The 25,720-nt window shown below is 40.2% G+C and overlaps 1 protein-coding gene across 1 annotated transcript in view; it reads right to left on the bottom strand.

Moving 5' to 3' along the window:
* The window catches only part of LOC120760051 (golgin subfamily A member 4), a 104,302-nt gene extending 94,160 nt beyond the window's left edge, over positions 1-10,142 (bottom strand). The window contains 2 exon segments of the mRNA XM_058422820.1: positions 2,848-2,943; positions 9,893-10,142. Coding sequence (XP_058278803.1) covers positions 2,848-2,943; positions 9,893-9,979 — 183 coding nt within the window. The 5' untranslated portion in view covers positions 9,980-10,142.
* Positions 10,143-25,720: the final 15,578 nt, after the last annotated feature.

Raw genomic sequence — 25,720 nt, 5'->3', positions numbered from 1 at the left:
GTGACATTGAGAGCACTGGACTATTTTGTCTTGTTGCAACTGTCTTCATAAAAAGATCTTAGAGACACTCTTCTCCTAAAGTAGAGTGATTATGTCTAAATAGCGAAACTGACTAAAAATCTCAAGTTGTGTTACTCTATGTTGTTTAATAGGAAAGTTAATAGTTTGTAAAAGGAGAGAATCAAATTTTAAAGTGTCGTTCTGTTTTAGTTTAGGTTTTCTTTTTCATTTTTTTCGTGTGTGTTAATAAAGCTATTTTTGTTCATTTTTAAGCTTAAGCCTGCTTTGTTTTTTCTCCTAATCTCTCCCTCCCACAGAAAAAGAATAAATACTAAAACCCCTACATTAATTAGTGTTTCTGCCCGGTTTTATTAGATTAAGACCATTACACCTGCACATAAATACAACTGCCTGATTAAATGAGAACACTGCAAAAAATGCCCTCCAAAAGCCATAATGTGTTAATATAATCAGGGCATGGATTTTCAGTGACAATATCTGCAATATCTGCATCTTATTTAAGCATAATATATTGCTGCTGAACTGAATTTTATGAAAATCTAATCCAACATATTTCAAAGATGATTTGCTTTTAATCATACTGCCAACATTTATGAGAATTTTCTGGAGAAATTACATTTCTTGTTTTAATCATTTAAACTTAATTTTTCATAAAATTTTCTGTTTGATGTAAAACCAGTCCTTACAAAAAAAAAAAAAAAAAAAAAAAAGGAGGTTTTCATCCCCTTAGGACTTCATTACTTCCTGAATTTCTAATTAAATTATGTGTTTCACAAGTAAAACTGTTATGGCAGCTCCTCTAGGAGCAAGGATAACTGTAAATCTGAGGTACCTCTGTTTTCACTCTTAATCTTATTTCTCCTTCTGCCCCTCTGGTCATTCCAGTATAACCAGTCTATTTAGAGATAAATGTTCTTCCAATATCACTTGGCATGTGCTATGGGGATCCTTTGCTTCTCTCATTTGTCTGGAACAGCACTATGAAAATGGAGTTTGCTGGGTACAATACATACCTAATGAAGTAAATGTAGCTCTCAATAGAAATCATGAAGAAAACCTTGGCCAAATCAGTCCTTTTGCACATTATATGATAAATTTAAAAAAAAAAAAAAAAAAAAAAAAAAAAGGGGAGAGGGGAATCAACTCTCAGTACCAACTCACTCTTTCTAGGCCACAATAGTAGTTCTCATGTGGCACTATGCTAATTCTATACCCTGTATTAAGAACAGAAAACTGTCCTTACTGCAAAACTTAGTAATTTATCCTGGGTGGCATTGCTTGCTAACATTCTGGAGCACCAGTTAACAGAAAATCTTTTTCCAAGGAAAGAGGGAACTCATTACAGACATATATACATACATGCATATGTATGTACACATATATATCACAGTACAGAAAATAAGCATTTATTAGAAAATATGAAATATAATACAAAATATGAGCCACTTTCCCTTCAATTATTATTGCAGGAAGCAAACTGCAAAGACGTAATCACTGATAGCAGTCATAATAAAATCTATTACAGATTTCAGGTACAGCTGATTATCTCCTTAAGAAAACATGGTGTTAAAAATAAAAGTGGATTGTTCCACTGCAAGAAAACGTATTGTTTTTTCTGGCAAAACAAAGCAAATTAATTTTCTAACTAAGACACTACATTTCCTCTGAAAAAGTTCACAGAATCACAGAAGCATCCTGGTTTATGCTACCAGCTTATGTCCATGCTAAGTCAGGGAAATGTTTTGTTTATTTGTATTTGTTGCCTTTTTTTTAAATCCAGCTGCTTCAAAAGAGCCATAGTGCTTTGTTGTTTTACCCCACAAGACTAGACGACCGCCGATGACGAAAGTAAAAGAGTGTGCTCTCTTTCACCGGGTGGGATATTACAGCTTTTATTCTTGAGTCCTGCCCTGCTTGGCTGGAGCCGTCCTGATGGCTCGCTGGTGCCAGAGAGAGCTCGCCACACCCCTGTCGGGGCTTTTTCCCCAGAGGGCAGAGCCCAGAGGCAGGGACAAGACACCACCCAGTTAGGGAGAAGTGGAAGGGGAACACGGTTGGGTTACATTTCAGTGTGGGGGATGGGCACTGCTGGGCAAGGACAGATCATAGGACAGATACATAGAAAAAAGATTACAAATCTGATGAAATATAAACCAATTAATGCATTACAACAGTGCTTAATATGAAACAATGTAAGTGCAGATTATCTTCTTTGTTTGCTTTATTATGCAAGTCAAGGTTACCCATCATCCTAATAAAGATTTTAATGGTATTTTATGACTGATAATTTACTCAGTTTGGTTTGTTGTTTAGTTGTTTTTGGGGTTTTTTTGGGGGGAGGGGTGAGGAGGGCTGGGTTGGTTTTCAGTTTGGGGGAAAGAGGAAGTGAGGTGGGGGAAAATAACTTTGAGTTTGATATTTATTACTGGCATGGTTAGAAACAATTACAAATGCTCTGTATAAACCTTTTGGATCATCCACTTCAAATTACCTAGATTCACCTAGCTTTTCAACCAAAAGTGGGACAAAAATGAAGTTGATCTCTCTGAATGTATCCTCTGTCCCACTACCTCAATGAGTTCAGTTCAGGAGTAAGATTTTTAAGACCTAAGACTTAAAATGTTTCTTAATCTGAGGGTTAATAACTACATCTTAAAGATCTGATGTATTACTATAAAACATTTTGGTATTTAACCTAAAAAATAGATTATTCATATCTATAAATACACAGAAAATAGTGAGATGAAGAAATAAAAAAATGCAATTAAGGACATAGAGTCAGATTTTTTTAAGCTGAAAAACAGAGAAAAACAGTTCTCAACTGACCTCTTTGTCTGGTGTTAAAGTGCCTTCATCATTCTGATCTGTAAATGAAGTTGTCCTGATTCTGTTGCCAGTTGATGGAGGGGATTTGGAAAGGACCTACAGAGAGATCATGTATATCAACAAGTAATACTCTTAACTTCAGAACTAATTATTCTGTATCATAATTTACTTCAAGAATTACTAACTATATCATCTCAGTAAAGCCTAGTCTAGATTTTTTTGAAGAAAACAGCTGTCTGGAACAAGTTCTACCTTACTACAAAGTTCCCAGAGCAAAATGTGTCATGAATCAGCCACAAGAACAAACAACAAAATTCGTTGTCTTGATTATTTCTAACTATGGTCCTCTTGGAGAATATTTGAAAAACAAGCCTCCTAATATTTTAGGAACATATTACAGTTGCTTAAGGTTTAAAAATATAGTGATTTGACATGGATTCAAGCATTTACAAGTGGAATAGAATCTGATCAAGAACTTACAAAATTAGCAAGGAAATATGACATCAAGAAAATTTATAAACGTTAAATTTATAACATTTACAAATTGAATCTAAACAATTAAAAAGGCACAAGAAATCGCTATATTTTCTGATGTCAATATGTACTTGTTCCTATCAGAACTAAATATCTATTCACAGAAATTTTACAACTTCATTCAAATTCAGGTTCTAAAAAGTCACATCAACTCAAACAAACTACCTTGCCAGCCTCATAATTCTAACTTCAAATATAAAATTTCCGTATAAATGTAATGAGTAGTAAAGTATCAACAAGCAGATCTATATAAAAGAAAGTAATTAGCGAGATTTCTCCTTATGTATTTCAAGAGGCTGGAAGGACTGTGGACTCAAAATATTTCAGGCATGTGGCAGGGGGAAGAGGAAGGTCAGGCCTTGCTTTGATGAGGTGATGCCCTGCTGCACACACCCCATCCCTCTGGACCTGTATCCTAGTCCTGCAGTGGCTGCCAATAACTGGCACACCAGAGGAAATGTGCCACACTCTGCCCCTGGAGCCCCAGTTCAGGCCCAGAGTGGTCAGATAACCAGAAGTTCTACCTGGGGGATGAGCCCAGGGCTGCTTAACCTAGGATATAAGGCAAGCACATGTAAGTTTTGATCCTACCTCCTCTTGACATTTTTATCAGCTGAACACTGCTGGAAACAGGAGTGGTAGCTATATTTGTTCTTTTCCATATAAAAATTATTCTAAAATCAGTCATAGTTACAGGTCTGACGAGGTAAACCAACATCCTGAGTTGAAAATACTATTGAAAAGTCAAACAGCTTACTTAGTACCAAATAGCTATTCATGATGAAAGCTTTATGTACTGCTGAAAACAATCATACCAAAGTATTCACAGGGTTTGAATAAAAACAATCTCTTCATGTTGACAGCCTACTCTTCTTTTATTCTTACCCTCAATCTAATGCCGGGGTTTTAAAAAAGTTTATTTGGAAATCAATTTTCTTCTGTTTGATGAGGGCCAGAAACATTCAAGGACATTCTGTCACTGCTTAGAAGCAGTATGAACATATCTCTTCACCCTGCCTTAATGGTTCTACAATTCTCACTGCTGCATTCAGACTTCTTGTCAATTTACAGTCATTTCAGTGGCATTCAGTGGCATTTGTGCTCTGCAGCAAAAATATTCATTGCTCTTATACAAAAAAAGGAAAGACCTTTAACAGGATAGAATAGTTAAATTGGAAGGGATCAACTGCCTGACCAGCCCAGGGCTAAACAAAGTTAAATCATGGCTTTAAGGACACTGTCCAAATGCCCCTTCAGCACATGGGTGGGGAAGGCATGGACTACCTCTCCAGGAAGCCTGTTCCATGTTTTGGCCACCCTCTGGGTAAAATAGTGTTTCCTCATGTTAAGTCCAAAACCTCCCATGACAGACACAGTTTGAGTTACTGTGCTGGCACAGTGTACAGGGAGAAGACCTCAGCACCTCCATGTTCTTGCACTGTGTATCAGGGAAAAGAGCTCAGCATCCCCCTCTCTACTTCACCTCCTCAGGAAGCTGTAGGGAGCAGTGAGGTCACCCCTCACCCTCCTCCTCTCCAAACTAACAAGACCCAGAGCCCTCAGCCACTGCCCAGAGCACATTTCTTCCAGCCCCTTCCCCTGCTTTGGTGCCCTTCTCAGGACATGGTCAAGTACCTTCACACCCTTTTTAAATGGTGGGGCCCAGAAGTGCTCACAGTCCTCAAGGTGAGACTACACCAGTGCTGAATTCAGCATGATAATCACATCTCTTGGCTGCCTGGTGATGCTGTGTTTGATGCACCCCAGGTTGAGGTTTGCCCCCTTGGCTGCCAGGGCACACAGCTGATATTCATTGAGCTCCTGGCCAACCAGCACTCCAAAAACTGCTCCAGTTTAGACTCATGTCTGGGATTACTCCATCCTGGGTGCAGAATCCAGCATTTGGTTGGTCTTGCTCAGCTTTATTTCATTGTTGACTCCTCAATACTCCAATCAGTCCAGATCCCTCTGCAAGGCAAAGCCTCTTGCCCCATGGGAGAGTCAGCAGCACTTCCCAGTTTGGTATCATCACCTAACTATCTGTGCATTCAACTGCAGCCTCCAGATCACTGATAAAGAGACTGAACAGAGATGCCTCTACAACTGAGCCCTGAGGAATATCACTGGTCACCAGTCACCAGCCAGATGTCCTGTTTGCTGCAACAATTTGAGCCCTGCTCTTCAAGCAGTTCTTCACCCCAGTGCACTGCATACCTGCTCATCCCACTGTTGGAAAACTTGTCTGGAAGAATGCTGGGAAGAACAGTACTGAAAGCCTTTATAAAACTCAGAAAACCTACATCCACCACCTTCCCTTCATCTACCAGGAAGGTGAACTTATTGCAGGTTTTTTAAACAGGATTCTCCCTCTGTGAACCCACATTGGCTGTGTCTGATGATCGCACTGTTCTTTAAATGTCTTTCAACAGCATCCAGTATGATCTTCTTAATAATTTTTCCAGGTCCTGAGATAACTCTATAGTTTCCTATGTACTCCCTCATGCCCTTCCTGTAACCTGGAATAACATTGGCTAGTTCCCAGTCAGCAGGGACCTCCCAGGATGATTGAGAGGGGTCCTACCATAACATCTGCTAGCTCATTTAGTACCCTGGGTTGCATCCCATAGGGCCCATGAACTTATGAACATTCACTCATCTGACATAACTTGTCTCTTAAAATTTCAGTGTTCACAGATGGAAATTCAATGCTCCTGCAGTCATGGTCCTTTGACTGAAGATTTACCAGTACTATTAAAGACTGAGGCAAAAAAAGTACTGACTGTCTCCATTTCTTCTTCATCCCTGTTTGTCAGGTGGCAATCTCAGACAAGTATCAGTTCAAGAAATCTGTAATTGCAATAGCGCTTTTTTCCTTCCTGTCAGCAGTTAGAAAGAGATGTGTTCCTCAGATTGCCCCTCACAATCTGAGGATTGTGAGGGGGAGGTATTCTTAATCTGACAGACGATATCAGTTAGCTAACCATTCATATGAAAGACGAAGGCCTACAAACACCTCCTCAGAAAGAAGTGTTACACTTGAGAAATTTTACCTCCAAATTTACACTGGTCTTAAGTTAGTAAATTTAGTCTTAGACACTACAAACTGAAGTACAAATGTGAAGTTCTAGACCTCAAAGTAGGGGATATGAGTAGAGCAGAGAGGGTATAGAGCACAGTGAGTGAACCCTCTCTACAATAGGGTGTAGGAAAGGAAAGAGCAAAAACTAATGCAAACACAAGTTTCATAAACTAAGAAATGGTAAGTTAGGAAAATTTTGTCTGAAAAGATTTTGAAAGGAAGTAATGCATTTTAAGGATCTGAATTACTAAAAGGAAAGGAAAAAAGCATATCCCACACTTTTTGCAAGACTACAGTATATAAGCCTCAAAACCTCACTTCTTCCTCCTTCACAGAATCTGTTTTCAAATGAGATGCAAGAAGCGAGAAGACAAACCTATTTTACTTCTAAGATCAAATATAACTATTTCCCCCTAGCGTTATTTGAGAGCAACTCAAGAGTAAGAAACATTGCAAGACAACTATTTCACATGAAAATAAAAATACATTGTAATTTTTGCTTCTGCCTTTCCATTTATATCAACCCTTGAGTTACATGATCTGCTCTGTCCACAGTACAGCAGACTAGGTCTATAGACTAGGTATAATTTATCATAAACTCTCATAACAGGTTTCAGGCTTTATGTCAATGTTAATTTTTCAAGGGTGTATATATATGCACATAAGCCCATATTTATTCAGTAGGATCATTTTCAGCAAGTACCAACTCCTGAACACATGCATGAAGTATCCTGAACTAAGTGGATTACAATAGCCTGAACTAAGTAGATTACAATACTGTGTGAAAGGTATCATCATTTAGCTGCTGCATATTGAAAACAGTAAACTCTGCAGCTGAATCTCTTTTACACTGCACTGAAAGTTGACCACATAGGGCAATTAAGACAGCACTCTAAACTGCAACTAACAAAAATATACTTCACTAGCTAGAGAAGGCACATAATCAGTACTATGGAAGGCCTTAAAGAAAGACTCAACAAGCTACATAAAACTTCACAACAGATCAGTTTCCAAAAATCTTACCTCTGTTTCACAAATGAGTGATTCAAAGAATAGAACATAACTGTCAGCCGTTTTGAAACCATGGTCTAATACTGAGACTATGCAGCACCAGATCTCCTAGTGGTTCAAATTACACTCAAAGCAAGCCCAGGCAATTAATCACCTTTTTGTCAAATTAACTAAATTACCTGTCTGTAGCTTGACATTCACAGGATTCAGAGTTTAAATCAGTTTTTATACTTTTAGATTCCAAGATGCACAGTATACTTAACCTAGCAATGAGACACAGGCAGACATTATCAGCAGACTTTGCCAATAGGAAGTTAACTTGTTGAAGTCTTTCTACTCAAAATTTGCAAAGGGAGAGTTTATTCTGATTTGAAACATGCATTCACATATTAAAGAAATATGGGTATTGATGTAGTATCGGTACCCAACTGTGACGGACAGAAACTCTCTAACAGTTTAAAGTTAGAAAGTGTATGTTTATTACGGCCGGGCAGCATGCGGGATAGCTCCCTAATATGCGCTGCGAAATTCACAGGTAATTACAAAGCCTTTTATTTACAAAAGTGTTGAATACCCAAAATACAAATGCATATTCATACCCTTGTCACCTCCCATTCCCCACTTCGTATGCTAATTACCAAAAAGGCAATTAAGCATGTGTAGTTTGTTTCCTAAAATTAGTTCGGGGTCTATTCTGGGGAGGGGTCACCAAAAATGAGGAAGTAAGATGAGTCTTCCTTGTCCTGACCTTTCTACCTTTTCAATGCATACGTGACAAATGAATCCTTGGTAGAACTTATAGTTTCCTGTGTTCAATGGGTCCTTTAAGCAAGAAATCTGCAGCTATCTCATGTCCTATTAACCACATTTTGTTTCTCACTAAAAGCACAGCTACATAAACATAAAGCTGACAAGCAATGAGTTACTAAATCCGGGATAGCTTATCTAAGATCCAGCTTCTGTTAACTGCGAACAAAGCTTACCTAGCTACTTCAGCTAGTTCAGCAACTTATTATCTTAACTTTCCTAAAAATCCTTAATTCTTCAAAATTCATGTCTCAGCATGAAATCATCACCTTTTTTTTTGGCCACTTTTACTTAGACGGATACTCTGCACACATGTCCTATCTAGTGTGTATTATTATCACTTAAGAACAGCCTTTTCTAGAATATTTGTAGTCATTTATAATAACTTAACAAAAGTCCATGCGAGAGGAAAATGACTGTGAAAAGTGCATATTATATGGCTCTACGCAAGATATTTACTGTATTTACTATATGTATTATGTTGTATTGATTAGTAATGTTGTATTAATATTTTGATAGTATAGTAAATGTAGTCTTGTAGTTAAAATAGAAATTATGTATTTTTTTAAGAGAGGAAGAGAATACTCGCAAAGATACAGCAGCCACAGGAAAACATAAATCTTTCAGAGTAAAAGAATTTACTACTTCCTTATCAGAAGAGACATACTTCTCCTGCCTCGCTTAGCCCTGAAGATGCCATAGAAATCAAGGGAAAAAAATGACACTAACCAGAGACAATTCTTTGAATGGAATTTATGCATCATGTATGAAATGTATGAATATTTAACAGGCTATTGCTTTTAAGAGATAATCCTTTGTTAATGGGAGTCCTTTTTTGGAGATTTTTGCCCGGAAAGGCATCCAGACGTCTGTAACTTTGTTTTTATTGTCTTGTATTGTCCTAACCCTAATTGTTTATTTTTTTATTACTCTAGTTCTATTTTTATAACCATTTTATTACTATTAAACTTTTAAAACAAATGATTGGCGCTTTTCACAATGACCAAGTAAATTATAAAAAACACCTTGTTCTCATATTTATACTATATTCCCAATTAATCTACAGTTTAAAAAAATGCAAGAAAAATCTTGAGGTAAGCAAACCAGCCCTTTAAAAGATGTAAACAGGAGGAACGTACAGAATTGAAAGAACAAACATTAAGATGAGAGAAAAGGATAACTAGGGAACTCAAAGTTGGATTGTTATTCAGTGCACGTGAAAGTATTATTACTATAAATGCTGAGGAAGAAATCCATTTGTGTCTCATTCTGTTTGATGTTCAAGCAAGAGATGGTTTTTACATTCCTCCACAAGACAGCTTTATAAAGTGGCCAAAACGAAGCACGGCAGGAGGCGGATCGGTAACAAATTTAGATGACGAAGTCCTAGCAAAGCCGCCCCGCACTGACAGCGACCCGGGGAGCGATTCCCACCAGCCGACCGACCCCGGAGCCTTCAGTCGGCCAAGCCTGCGCGACGCGACCCTCCCGCGGCGGCGGGGCCGGTCCGACCGACACGCGGGACGCCAAGACCTCCCCGGGCGAGGCGAGGCCGTCACAAGCGCCCACAACGGCCCGGCGGACACGCCTCCCAGCGGGCCCTCCTCGCCGTACCTGCGGTGGGAGGGAGCCCGCACGTCCCCCGGCTCCGCGCGGCAGCACCTGCTCCTCGCTGATCTTCTGCTTCAGCTTTTTGAACATGGTGGATGGAGGGAGAAAGGGATGAGGGTACGGCTTCCGGGCCGACCGGTCAGGCGTCGAGGGGCGCCCAGGGGGCAGCGGAACCGATCTTCCCTCGCCCTGGCCCTCCGAGCCACCACCGCTTCGCCTTCAGACGCCCCCTCTACGGGGAACAGGCAGCCGCGACCGGTGCGCCTGCGCAGCCGACGTGGAGCCGAGCGCTTCGGCCGGCACGGTGTGCGGTGAGGCACAAACTTCCTGACGCAATGCCCGGCGTTATTCCTCCCACAGCGCAGGCAGAAGTGCAGCCTGAGCGGCCCTGAGTCTGGTCAGGACTACGTGGGGGGCGGAGCGGCGCTGCCTGGCCTCACTAGCTACATCTCTCCAGGGGGCGAGGGAAGCGGTCCCGTCCTGGGAATGGAGAGGGTGGAGGACTAAGCGCTTCTGTCCGAAGGGAGGAAGAACAGAACGGTAAAAGCTGCGCCTTTCTGCCGCTCTAGCAGTTTGATTCTGTACCTTAATCCTCGCCACGGAGATGCTTGATTTGCCAGAATGCTGACCCTGAGGGTCTGTAAGCTCTCGCGTGAGAGTCCTCCTGAGTCGGTTAGCGATAGTGTCGAGGACAAGCTTTCACAAGCTGAAGAATCGAACAGCAAGGTAACAATAAGGTGCTCGGTTCTTAGGCTTGCGAAAGCTAAGAAAGACTAAAAATGCTCAAAAGTTGCTCTTTGAAACTGCCTGGAAACCTATCTCCTCAAAAGAAAGTCGCGACGTTTTCGTTCAGGCCACCCTGAAACTTTGTGAGTTTCTTCGGCTTCTGTTTTGTAAACCTGAGATACACTGTTACAACAAAAATACCATTGAAGGTGGAATGGCAATGTTTGCTACTATTGTTGTTGCTACTGTCTCCACGAAACTAGGGCGGAAATGTTCTTGGCGGCTTAAGGTTAAAACCTCCGGCTTTAGATCCCTTGTTAGATGACGTTTGTGCATGTGTGTTCGGTGCTGCGAGTGTAGACGCAGAAGGCTGTCAGCAGTAGCCGGCATTCATTCTCCAACAACGGGACTATTTTGAAACTTACTGTGTTGTCAGCGACATTGTATGAAGGCTAAAAATACATGGTGCTGTTTGCAAGAAACGATGAACCACGTGGTCTTCTGTAAAGCTTCCTACTAAGGAGGCTGTATGCAGTAATTACAAATACTCAGAAGTTTTTTCACTGAAATACACTCCTGAAATCTCTAAGTTTTTTGAGGGGAAAAGAGTGGGTAGGACATTTTGGATTTTCCCATTTATTTTTACATCGACTAAAAAAATAATCAAGATACACCAAAAATAAACTCCTGCTTTTCCTTGGTTTTTTGTTACATATTTAAACAAAAATACTTTTTAGCAATCTGTTCAGTTGTAGATAAACTGTGACTGGTAGTGACCCTTTTGTTTGTGTATCCTTGTTAAGACTACTGTGATAAACATTAACTACTTTTGTTCACTGAAGATCAAATAACTCAAGATAACAAGAAGTTACTATGTCACTATCTAAGCTGATAGGCAAACAGACCCTTGCTCATTCCTTCTCTACTTGCTTAATCAGCTTTAAGTTTCAGGAATTCCAGCTTACAACTACAGCCTTCATCTCTGCGACCACCGAGGGACAGAAAGAGACCCTCCCAGCAATACGTCACACATACATCATCGGAGGAAAGAAGCAAGATAAAAGCAAGACTGAAAAATCTACCAATTCACGGCAGTTGGTGGAGCGAGACTCCCCTGCCGTCCAGCGCTGTATTTGCCTTTGCTTTGCCTGCTGTAATGTAATAAATTCCTATTGGAACTTTTCTTCGTGTTCATAGTCTATTACAATTTGGTGCCGTGACTCGGATCCACCTGCAAGATAGGACTTTTGGTTCTGCCTGGGGGGCGCCCCGCCGATCAGTCGGCGGCCCAGGTAGACCCGATTCCTGTCTCGGTTGGACCGACGAACCTAAATTCAAAGCATTAGGCAAAGGAAGCCGGCAGACCCTATAAACTTTGTGCACAAAGGTCCGGACGAAGACGCAAGACGCGTGAGTATCTGTGTGGAAGATTCCGTTCGGTCTGGGTCGGGTATCCTGGAGTGCTGCGAGTGTGTGTGTGAGTGAGAGGAAAACCGGCAGCTCGGATTTTCCAAGTGATTGTGGACCCTCAGTAGTGCGGTTCTCATTGCCCGAGAGGGCGTGAGCCACGAACAAGGGGAAGCGAGTGATTTCCGCACCACGCTTGTGTGAGGGCACTCCAGAAGATGGGACAGGGGAAGAGCAGGCCCTCTACTCCCATAAAACAGATAGCCCACTGGGGTTCATATTAGACAATTAGAAACATTACCCTAACACAGGGGGTAAAGATAAAGCTAAAATGATCCATTATTGTGTAGTAGTATAGGGTGGAAAGGAGATTTCCTGGAATATTTTTTTGCCTATTTTTAGATCATCAGAAGATTGGGTGAGGCAAAAACTCAACTTGTGAGTAAACACTAAAATTCCTGTTAGTCAGGAAGAAAGTGAATATGCTAATGTATGGGTTACAAGACCTGGGGGTGAAGTGCTCCTGTTTCCCCTCAAAGAGGGAGGACGAAAGAAAGACAGGAGTAAAGAAGAAGAAGCCTTACTAATCCCACCTCCTTACATACCCCCTCAGAACCCCCAGATTCCGGATGCACCTCCAATGGAGCCTCATGAAGCAGGGAGTAATCCCGAGCCCCCCGAGGAAGTGCAGGGACCCATAACCCGAGGTCGGGCTAGACAGCATAACCTATATCCCCTAAGAGAAATGCCTGTGGGGGGGGGCCAGGGACCTCACCCAGCGATAGGGTTTGTTTCAGTACCTTTGAGTTCTAGGGATGTTCAGGAATTTAAGAGGGAGATGGGGAGCCTCCTGGAAGATCCTTTGGGGGTGGCCGAGAGACTGGACCAATTTTTGGGACCCAGTATTTATACTTGGGGTGAGTTGCAAGCCATATTGAATATTCTCTTCACGGCCGAGGAAAGAAATATGATTAGACGAGCGGGGATGCGGCTATGGGATTCGCAACATGCACAAGGACCCTTAGCAGACACCAAGTGGCCTTTGCAGGATCCCAATTGGAATCATCATCAGCAGGATCACAGAATCAATATGCAGGATCTGAGGGGGATAATAGTACAGGGGATCCGGGAAGCGGTGCCTAGGGGGCAGAACATCAACAAAGCATTTAATGAGAGACAGAAAAAGGAGGAGACACCTACGGATTGGCTAGAACGCTTGAGAAAAAACCTGCAGATGTACTCGAGCTTAGATCCTGAGACACCGTTAGGGCAAGCACTACTAAAAACACAATTTGTGGCTAAATCGTGGGAAGATATCAGAAAGAAGTTAGAAAAACTAGATAATTGGCAAGATAGAAACCTAGATGAGCTATTAAAGGAAGCACAGAAGGTATGTGTGAAAAGAGATGAAGAGAGTCACAAGAGACAAGTAAGAATGATAGTGGCAGCAGTGAGAGAAACTAGGAGAATTGATGCCCCTCCCAAAACAAGTCAAGTAGCCCAGAGAAATGGGGGAAGGGTTCTCCAAGTAGAAGAAAAAAATAGAAGCGTATGTTTCTACTATGAGAATGAAGGACACTTTCGGAGAAACTGCAAGAAGCAGCTGAGGGATGAGAGAGTCTTCAAAGAGGACTGAAAGAGTCAGGGGCTTCATTTGCTGAGGACACAGAAACATCAGGAGCCCTTGATAAAATTAAAAATAGGTCCTCAGCAGCAAGAATTTAAGTTTTTAGTAGATACTAGAGCTGGGCAATCGACAGTCCAAGTACTACCGAAGGGATGTAAGATATCAAAAGAAACTGCTCAAGTGGTAGAGGCGAAGGGGGAGCCCTTTGAAGTCCCTGTTATTAAGAATGTACTGGTAGAATCGAAGTCCAAAATAAGAATAGGAACCTTCTGCTAGTACCAGAAGCAGATTATAATTTGTTAGGGAGAGACTTAATTATAGAAATAGGTATTAATATAGAAGTAGTAAATGAGGAAATCAAAATAAAACTCTGTCCCTTGAAGGTAGAGGATGAGGAAAAAATTAACTCAGAAGTATGATACACTCCTGATAGTGTAGGAAGGTTGAATATACCCCCCTTCTCGGTAATCATTAAAGATCCAGAGACACCGATAAGGGTTAAACAGTACCCCATCTCCCCAGAGGGGGGTAAGTTGTTTGTAGATAGCTCATCGTGAGTAATTAATGAAAAAAGGGTCTCTAGCTATGCAATAGTTGGGGGAGAAGGACTTGCAGTTATCGAATCAAGCCCTCTAAGTAGATCTTAGTCGGCGCAGGCCTGTGAACTTTATGCTGTACTGCAGGCATTGCAGTTGTTGAAGGATAAATCAGGTACCATCTATACTGACTCAAAATATGCCTATGGGATTATACACACTTTTGGGAAAATATGGGAAGAACGGGGGTTGATAAACTCCCAGAGAAAAAAACCTAGTTCACCAGGATCTAATCAAGAAACTGCTGAAGGCCTTGAGGAGACCTAGGAAAATTGCTGTTGTTCACCTGAAAGAGCATCAAAAGGGATTGGATTTTAAAAGCAGGAGAAATAAAGCAGCAGATCAGGAAGCAAGAAGGGCTGCTTTGCAGACGTCACAATCTACCCCCCAGAAAGATCCGAAGGCTGAAAGAAAAGAGCGTGAGACTAGCAGAGGGAATTTGCAAAAGATATATAGTTTTACTATGCAGGAAAAAGAAAAGATGAAAAGAATGGGGTTGAGAGAAGACCCAGAAGGGGAATGGCGACTTCCAGAGGATAATAGAACTGTACTGCCTAAATCCATAGCTATGGATATTATGAGGAAAATACATAGCAAAACATATTGGGGGGCACAAGCATTAGTAGATCAATTTGCCACCAAACATATGTGTATTGGGGCAGATAACTTAGCAAAGCAAGTAGTGAGGGGGTGCGTTACCTGCCTAAAAGTAAATAAAGCCAATTTAAGAAAAACCTTAATAGGGGGGGACGACCTACAGCATACCGGCCATTTGCTAACATCCAACTAGACTTTACTAAGTTACCAAAGACTGAGAGGTATAAATATCTATTAGTAATAGTGGATCACCTAACCCATTATGTAGAGGCATTCCCTACGGCAAAGGCAACGGCATAAACAGTGATCAAGACCCTATTAGAGCAGATTATTCCCAGATATGGGGTCACGGAAACCATTGACTCGGACAGAGGCCCCCACTTTACATCCAAAATAATTAAAGAAACCATGGCAATAATGGGAATACAATGGAATTATCACACCCCCTAGCACCCCCAAAGTTCAAGAAGAGTAAAAAGAATGAATGGAGAAATTAAAAAACAATTGACCAAACTTGTGATTGAGACCAAACTGTCATGGGTAAAATGCCTACCATTAGCATTGCTAATATCCGGACACAACCTAGATCAGATATGGGAATATCTCCATTTAAAATGTTGTATGGAATGCCCTACAATATAGAGGAACCGCAAGATCATCCAAAGTTGAGGGATCAAAATATGAATGTATACATTACCAGCCTAATAAAATATAAGGAAAATCTATAGAATAAGAGAAGGTTAGCTCAGAGACCCCCACTAGATTTGAAACTGCACCAGGTGCAACCAAGAGATTAAGTAATGATAAAGTCCTAGAAAGAAGCAACCTTAGCCCCACAATGGGAGGGCCCTTACCTTGTATTGCTTACTACAGATACTGCAGTCAGAACAGCAGAAAAGAAAGAGACCCATGCTAGCAGAATTAAAGGGCCAGTGAGCAAACTGACTCCTGAGTAGCAAGTAACAAGCAATCCTGGAGACCTAAAGTTACAGATCCAGAGGAGAAATCATCAATGAATGGACACCGTGTAAAATATGCACCAGAACCACACTACACGGAGAAAAAATTAATTTGTAACTCTGATGTTAAGATAAAGTGTAGAGACCCAGAGTGCAATTGTTATCCTTTTGTTTGTTATATTTGTAAAATCTGCGGGGACAGGTGGTGGAGTCATTGTAGGCGAGGAACCCCTCCTAGAAGAATTTGCAGCCCCTGTTAGGTACTGCAGCGGAACATAACTGATTGGATTCTAAAATATAAAGTTAAATATGAGAGATTAGTAGAAGAATCAGAAGAGTGGTGAAAAATTTTGCATTAGGGATTAAACCAAAATATTATTGTTATCACCCTAATGAACCCATCCCGTTCATAGCTGAAATTGTTGACTGCACCTGCCGCACACACCTAAAGGGAATCCGGTGTGATACACCCCCAGTTAAGTATCGGAACTGGGATTCCTATGTCAAGAGGCAACAGAGTCGCCCCCAGGGACCTCCTGAAGAATATCCCTGCTGCCGAGAAGATAGTACCCCCTGTAGCTCGAAGCAACCGAGTCGACGGGAAAGGCAGAAGAGTAAAAAGCTGTAGAGGAAAGAAACCCCAGGGTAGGACAACAAAACAATATTTAAGGAATTGCCTCAAGAATAAGAATAAGAGCAAGGACCCTGGGCAGAGAGACAGGTTGCAGTCTATAAAATAGAACAATCCTCAGATATACTCCCATTCCTATGCCCCCAATGATGCTCACCACGTAACCCAGCCGATTACTTTTCTTTTGCTGATGTTATACTTAAGAGAGATTAATGCCTTAGACAATCTACCACACCAACCCTTTAAATAGTCACTATAGAGATGAGATGACAATGAGATTTTGCAAACTGTAACTACTGTAGGAACACCCAGTTTCAGAGTAAGATTGTGTAATCTGACCAACATAAATCATTGTAAAAAAGTACTGAACCTAACGAAATTTTACATGTGCCCAAGCTCAAATCACAGTAAAAGATATTGTAATTATCCTAAAGAATATTTTTGTAGATATTAAAGCTGTGAAACAATCGCCTCTGACTAGACACCCAGGGGAGGGCATGATAAATATTTGCAAGCAGACTTTAAACCATGTATATTTAATAAACTAATTACTATAATGAAAAGCCAGCTAGAAGCGGCACATCTTATGCTTCTTAGGACTAAGTATGATCAGATACCTGAAGAAGAAAATTTAAAAACTTTAGAGTTAGCTAGACAAAAACTGCAAAGATACAGTGAACAAAAATAAGTAAGAACAAGAGAAATGGGGGAATTGTGATAAACATTAACTATTTTTGTTCACTGAAGATCAAATAACTCAAGATAACAAGAAGTTACTATGTCACTATCTAAGCTGATAGGCAAACAGACCCTTGCTCATTCCTTCTCTACTTGCTTAATCAGCTTTAAGTTTCAGGAATTCCAGCTTACAACTACAGCCTTCATCTCTGCGACCACCGAGGGACAGAAAGAGACCCTCCCAGCAATACGTCACACATACATCATCGGAGGAAAGAAGCAAGATAAAAGCAAGACTGAAAAATCTACCAATTCACGGCAGTTGGTGGAGCGAGACTCCCCTGCCGTCCAGCGCTGTATTTGCCTTTGCTTTGCCTGCTGTAATGTAATAAATTCCTATTGGAACTTTTCTTCGTGTTCATAGTCTATTACACTACTATGCATACTTCAGATGATGGAAGTGACTTGCACACTCTATTGATTTTTTTGGTGAGAACAACTGTTGACTTCAAACACCTTCAAAAAAGTTAATCTGGACCTACAAGTTGTAATAGCCAGGTAAGCATCTTGAAGATTTGTAGATCTTTTTGAAGGTTGAAACAGAGGTATAGGAAAACTACTCCAGGACTGAAAGGGCAAAACCGTCTGAATGAGGAAATGAGATTAAATGGGCAATTAAGTTTATTTCATCCATAAAAATAAAACATTTTCTACTTCAGTGAGCTAGCTTCTGTTTCCTCTAAATATGACATGCAGCGGCATGGCGGCAAAATTCAGAGGTTATCAAGTGAGAGGAACATTGCCTGATTAATGCTTTGGGAAACCCTTTAACAGCCTTCAATAACCTAATAAATCCATGACCTTCTCATGCCTATCTTCTCTATTACAAGTGCTAGTTCATATTAACTTTTTCTGTTGAGATTATTCTTCTGATTTAAACCTAAGTCAGTAGATGTAGTATGTGATTTTGATGGACAGATGCATAACTGAAAGGTCACTAGCTCCTGTAGCTATCAAATAGAAAAGCACAGCTTTTTGAATTCATTCATAAAATGTACACAACAGAAAAGAAAACTCTGTATTATTTCCTTGGAAAATTTAAAGCTTGAAATGGTATGTTCTGAGTGTTTCTCATGTAAAGATGTTTCTGTAGGACTAAAGGCTAAGTGGAAGAGAATAAAATTGACACTAGAAACTATGATAAGTAATTTTTTCTTACACTAAATTCATAGTTACTACAGAAAATTGTAAGGGGATTTATTAGTTGAAACTCTGATAATGGGTTGCAATAATACTAATCTGATAATCATACGATAATTGGATCTTTTCTAGGGGACTTTTTTACTACAGCAAAGTCTTCTGTTGTGTAAATTTCAAGGTATTTAATCACCTCCTGTTCTTCACCGGAGGTGCCTAATCCTGGGTTTTAGAAAGACATAAATTAATATTTGTATAAATCATTAAATCATATATAGGTTGGTGGCATTTTAAAAAATGGCTGTGAATTCTTGTGCTTTTGAATTGGTATATTTTGTGATACATGGGTATGTGTCTAGTATGGCCCTGTTGGAGTCCAGGGCATTCCTTTGGTTGCCCTGGAGGGTCAGGGACCTGGGCAGGGGGGTCTGGGACCCCAGCCCAGAGCTCAGAGAGACCCTGGCTTTGATCTCAGTCCATGGGAAAAACTTCCTACACTGAGAGAAGGTTTACAGGCCACAAGAGTGTGAAAAATAGTAGTTTAGCTTATCACAGTGTGAAAAAATAGTAATTTTAGATTCCTAGCATTGAAGTGAATGGGGACAAGATGGAGAATCTGGGGTGTTGTCTCCTTCTTCTTCTCCTTCTCCTTCCCTCACTTCATTTCTGCATTGATGTGGCACATAGTAGTTAGTGAGGATTGGGTCAAAGTAAAGATGACCTTTTTAGTAATAGTGATAGACATTGGTAAGAAATAGTAAACAAGAAATACGTAGCAATTAGTATAAAAGATAGGGACAACCCAGCTCGGGGGAAGACGTGAGGAGTCCATGCAGCTGCGAACACCTTGTTGGACTCTGAGAAAATTGTAAGATAAGAAACAATAAACGAAGTATGCAACCTTGAAAAATCTAAACCTGAAAACTCCGTCTCTTCCTTCGGCTTGGCTCAGAGCTGTGCAGGGTGGCAAAGGACCCTGAAACCACCTGAAAAATGGGGAAAGCCCCCAACATCTGGCGTCCCTGGTCGGGCAACATGGCCCCTATAATACAAAGTGGCATCCCACATTAAGCAGCAGTGTCCAAATTCTGAAGATATGTATGATAACTCTGCAAAACTCTATCATAAGTCTTCTAAATGGGATTTAAATGTTTTTGCTTCTGAGCAAGTTTGATTGAAACATATGGCTATATACAAAGCGTTTACTCTAAACCCTACAGAAATCCTGGGGAAAATGTCTCAAACTACATTCTTACACACAGAATGTCAAAATCCCATTCATAACTGAATGATACCTTATTTCTAGAGGATTTATCCAATCCTTGCATCTTTACCTGTAAAGTTAAAAGAAGTAGTTGAAAGTAAAGTTATGGTCCTCCTTTTTTATATTTCTTAAATACACAGTTAAGATAGATTTAAAAAGAGAAATGTGACATCATGGTGCTGTCTGCAAAAGATAAATGTAAACTTGCAAAAGGCTCTGGTTACAGTAGATAATTAAGAATAAAGGTTCCAAATTTAACCTATAGCAGTCATTAATTAAGGTATTTCTTTGGGAAAGGTATAGAGTATAAATGTAAAAGACTGTTTTCATGCCAATCTAGATTTCTCTGTCAGCAACACCAGCCCACATATGCCTGCCATCTCATTCCTAGCCTCTTGTTAGCTTCAGTGCTTGTCAAACTATCTCCTTAGTAATTTCTGCATGTTCAGTCTTGTCTTGGGTTATACAACCAAAAAAAAAAAAAAAAAAAAAAAAAAAAAAAAGTGTATTCTATTTCACCTGTTGAAAGCTGGTTTTTGGGAGATGTTTTGTCCTTCACTTCTAACTCCAGTGGGGAGGGGGGCGGATGCCTTCTGATAATGGCCCAGCCATTAAAACCAGGTGGGGCAGTGTTCGTTATCTCTTTCACCACCCCTCCCTCCTTCAGAGGGACATCTTCTGATAATGGGCCATTAGGGCCCACCAATGACATGACACATTCCATCATTCCATTGTGAGATGCTCCACCCAGTGGGAGAAGCACAGTGTTCCAGCTAGATAAAAACTGGGACTGAAGAACACAAGGTATCTGGTTTTTCTACTGGATTCCTGGAGGAAGACCAGACCCATCTTGTCACCACTGGACTTTTCTACAGGACTATCTCTACTCCACAGAACCACATCTATTACTCCAGGAGGACTTATTTGGACACCCTGACCAACAAGGTGCCAGGTCATGTCCCTGAATCTGTTAGGGTTTTTCAAGATTTTTGTTCGCTTGCTTGCTTGTGTTTTCTGTACTACTATTTTTTGGCGGGTGTGGGGTGGTTTTGGTTTTGCTTATTTGTTTTTGGTTTTTAATATTCCTAGTAGAGAACTGTTACTCCTATTCCCATCTCTTGCCTGAAAGCCCCTAATTGCAAAATTATAATAATTTGAAGGGAAGGGGGTTTCCATTCTCCATTCCAAGGGAGGCTCCAGCTTTCCCTGGCAGACAACTGTCTTTTGGAACCAAGATAAGTCTGCAGAAAACTAACCTGGCAAAAGAGCAAGTAATTTCTGTTGACTTACTGTGCTGAATTTCCTCTGAAAACCAGAGCTGCTGCAAGGGAGATAACAGGCAGTCAGGAGCCGGACAGTTTTATGTTGTGAGTTATTTCAGATTGCTCACAAAAATACAGTCTTCAGTGAGCAATTTGCTTAAATTTAAACTCAAGTAATCCCACTGAGTGCTTTTTCAAGTTCAGCCAACAAGCAATTCTTTTGCTGGAAGTATTGATACTTTCTCAAATATTTTAGTTCCTACTGATGGCTGAAGTCTTTAGTCCTCAGCCTACTGATACACACAGTCTTTAGCCAATCTAATATAATTTTTTAAATGCTAAGATTGTAGCTTTCTGGAAGTGACAAAAAAGCATAAATTATGAATATGACTTTCAATGCACTTTCCTGCACATTCAACTCCAAATACTTTAGGAAACACATATGAACTTGCTAGCAGCTAATTCTTTCAATCCAGTTATCCAACACAAATATCAAAAGATATGGAAAAGTGTGACATAACATACGTAACATTTCTGATAACTTTTTTGTGTTGGTTTTTTTTTTTTTTTCTTTTTTTTTTGAAAGGAAGTTTTCCATGTTTGATTTTCTTTCTTTACTTCATCATCATGTTCTTAAAACACAGTTGACCATTCATATTATTCCACCTGGATAATATTTGACATTGAGGGAGTTACTTTAAAAATAAATTAACAAGAAGTAGTAATAGAGTAGAAAAAGCTAAGAAAGGAGCACTGTAACTGATCATGTAACAGGAGTTACTCTCCAGTGCCTGTGTACAAACCACTGTGTTGGGAAAGACGTCAGTTTGACAAGAAAATTTCACAGATATATATACTTAGCAGAAGGCTCTCTGAATGCAGAACCTGTGAGCGGAATAGAGATGGGACCAAGTTTTGATATAGAAGAATAAAAGGTGTCTAAATTAAGAATTGCTGAGCCAGTAGTTACTGGACAACTAAGAAAGCAAAGGTTAAGTTGAGCTGGAAGGAGATTTTATGGCTAGAGCAAAGGATATGTTGACCACAAACAAAAATATGTTTTTTGTTTACCTATGCTTTTCCTGGGATTTATCTTTACTTGGTAAAAACATGTTTTTACCAAGCAGAAAAAATGTCTAAGAACTTTCCACTGCAAGAAAACAGAAAAACAACTTTAAGCTTAAATTGTAGCATACTAAGTCATGGGGTTGGATAGTAGTGACCATAATATGGTAATAATCGTTACGATAGGGTAGAAGTAATAGTAAAGTTATTGTGTATGATGCTGATTGGTTATTATGTATTAAGATGCTTGGCAAAGAAAATTATATAATGCATTGTAACCAGAACTAAGGTGGCTTCAGGCATGCCTATAGGCCTAGCTGGCAGCTTTAGGCTTGGCTCCATCACCCATGACCCATGACTGCTGTAACATCATCTATGCAATAAACAGCACTTGGAAGAGCCTCCTGTTGTCCCAACATTCTTCATCAAAACATCTTTTTCCACCACTGTTCTTCACAGACAGTTTACAGGATGTTTCATTTTTTATTATTTGCAGTTTCTACTCCTACCCATAAAATTCAAAATACTATTGTTGATGTTAAAGTAGTCAGGGAGTGTATCAACTGTGCACAGTTGCACAGGTAATCAGTTTCAGTTCAGAAGTATTTTGATCCTTACTTCAACACAAATGTTACAAAACACAGCACTTTCCCTGACAGTGAAAATTATGGCAACACATTATACCTGCAACCTATAGAATGAGAAGTAGTTGTGCAAAGTGAATTCTTTATAGATTTGGCTATTCTGCACGATGAAACTTTGTCCTTCTCTATTGCAACAGATATCAAATGCAAAATTGCTTTACCATGTGACTGAGTTCATAGCAAACAGTCTATGCTGTTTATTTGTACACTTGTATATTCACCTGTAGTACCCAGATATTGGCCTGGACTCAACACAAGTAAAACAGAGGAAAGAAGTTTTTTTAATTAATTGAATGAAGATGGTGAGTGACATGAGGGAGAAGTCAGATTTGTAAGTGTTTGAAGTGCACAAGGCTATGAAAAGAGCAAGAGCACTGTCTGAAAATGCTGAAAGGTACCGTAAAGGCTGAAATTGTTCACACTGAACTATGCCCAGGAGCCTTAAAAGACAGTGAGAGACCAAAAGGGCCTGAGCAAAAACTTGGTTCATCCAGTCTTCTTGAGAAAGACTATTTTACTTCAGTGACCTCCACCTGAGACCACCAGAAGATAATAAGTAAGGGGAGACGGACAAAAGCTGATTAACATATGAAGAGAGAGCAGGCGGGGGTAGGTTCTGAATTAGTATAGTATTATATAGTATTTATGTTGAAACTTTTGTGAATATGTATGAGTTTAAGTGTATTTGAACAGGGCAGTTACTCTATTCTGAACAGCATGACTTTGGTGGAACCATTCCCCCTTGTGTCTGGGCGCTGAGTAAAGCATACCTACTTCATAACTTTTCTACTTCATAACCTTTGGTTGTGGAATCTTTGTTCCATTTCAGACAGATTAAAGAAAATACCACCTCCATGGATCCCACCTATATTCTGTTGATCCTGTCCAGCTGGGGTGGTGAGAGTCACCCCCCAAAAGGATAGAATCCAATGGATTAATATATGCTCAGGCCCGGTGGGAATGCCCAGGTACCTCCCCTGGGAGGGAGCAGTTTGACAGTCTCTTGCAGCAGACTCTGGATCTGTTGCATCTGTTTGCATCACGTGCAGTCCTGTGGTGCAAGGCCTCAGGAATAAGTCTAGGGAGAACCTTGGAGGGTCTTTGATGGATTATGACATCCCCTCAGTTGCCACTCATGTGAATGTCCTGTGGATGTGGCCTCTGGTGTTGGATGTTTCACAGCTGGGCTGGTTTGTGTACAGGAAGATGGATGTTCAGCATCTCTGAAAAAAACCACACACACACACACAAAAAAAAAAAAGCCCCACCCAGAAACAAAATCAAAAGGCCACTGAGAGGATTTGCTGCTAAAAAGCATCCTCCCCAGGGTAACGTAAAATGCCAGAAGCTCCTTGCCTAAACTAGCAGAAACTAATCCAGCAAAGGCAAGGAAGTAACAATCCATGACACATCTGACCACATTGGGAGGAGGAGAGTTTGAACACTGGGGCTCTCAGGCTCTGGGCCCTGGTTCATCTTAAAGATACTGCAGCCATTTTCTGGGCATAAAGCAGATGATTAGGGAATAGAGTATCATCATAAAAGCACCCCAAGACACTCTGAATCTTCACCTCTTACCATGCACTATTTCAAATTAAATTAAAATTCTAATAATCAAACTGTTCTCTCTCAGACTTTGCTCATTTTGTCACTTTGATTCCACACTCCTTTCTCAAACATTAAGTCTTTCCCTGCTTACACAGAAAAGAACCCAAAAGAGATATTGGGTTACAAATCAGGTAGAGGTCACAGAACAGTTATGTTTAATTGTTAATATAAAATATAACATCTTGATTTACTGATATCAAATATTACCTATTGATGAGTTCATATATTAAAATGGAAATCATATTTTTTAGGTAGCAAAGTAACTGTTTTCCAACTATTCAAAATAAACTCTGATGGCTGTAAGTGAAGTATTGCAATGTTACATTTACATAAGAAAAATAAACACTTTAAAAAACCCTTTGTCATCACAAAACAGTGACAAGTCTTCACAAGTATTTCCTCTGGTAAGTTCCTTCAAACCACTTGAACTTTTCCATGACTCTTGAAGGGGAAGGGCATTTAACTTAAGGGTTGCAATTACATAGTTACATTTTTAATAAGCCAAATATGATCTCAAACTATTCTATTATGAAAAACTAGGCTGACATCAACTTGTCCTGAAGCATCTGAAACTTCATTTGGAACAGCACCTTTGGGAGATAAGACAAAACAGATGCTGTGTAGATCAAGATTGTCTCAGTATTAAACTGTATTCAGTATATTTGGGTCAGACAGACATCACAATCAGAAAGTTCAGCTCTGGAAAGATACTAGAAAGTTTACAAGTTTGTTTAGTACAACAACATAGAGTAAACTAGCCAGGCATAAAAAAGTAGATGTTATGTTGTGCATTATAATGTTAACTTTTGCAGAAGAAGCTGTAGTTGTGAAATAATAACTAATGCCTTTATTTTTGTAACTAACTGACAATAATGAGAATAACTCAGAAATATTTGTGAAATAGTTGATTAGTTGATGTTGATTTAAAGTACTTGTGGAAATAGCAAAAGCCATCTACATGGTTGGCTTAAAGAATGGATGTGAAGGACTTTTGCCACTGACCCTTCGACAATCAATAACAGTCGCCTGCTGAAACCACGGAACAGGGGGCTGTTGTGAGGAAGTGACAAAAACAACCCTCAAAATCACATCTACATTATTGCATGCATTTTAAGAAAATGAGTGTCTTGGTTTGAAAAGACAGGTATCTGCTAGGGAGAGGAGAGGCCTCTCTAGGAATGGGGAATTCCAATCCCTTCCCTCCAAGTTATTATAATTTAGAAGATTAAAGAGGCTTTTCAGTCAGAGCTATGGGGAAAGGAATAACAGTTCTTTACTAATAAATATAACAGGACAAACAAACAGCAACAACTACAGCAATAATAATAATAATAAACAGAACAAAGAACCTTGAGGGGCTTTGTTTCACAAGTCCGGGACAGTCTGATCTCTTGGGACCCCCAGTGCACCAAGCCAAAACGGTGGGATGCTCTGGGACTGATGACTGAAAACGGTGGGTTGTCCCTAGCAGGCAGGGGGAATGTCCCGGCAGGCAAAGTGAGCAGTGCTGAAGAAGCCGGGATGGCTGGACGGGACTGACCTAGCTCCAGCAGGGCAGGCGAGGAGCTCC

The sequence above is a fragment of the Hirundo rustica genome, chromosome 1, assembly GCF_015227805.2.
Source record: "Hirundo rustica isolate bHirRus1 chromosome 1, bHirRus1.pri.v3, whole genome shotgun sequence".
Taxonomy (NCBI): Eukaryota; Metazoa; Chordata; class Aves; order Passeriformes; family Hirundinidae; genus Hirundo; species Hirundo rustica.
Note: the sequence above shows the minus strand (reverse complement) of the source record. Positions and strands in the feature narration are given on the sequence as shown.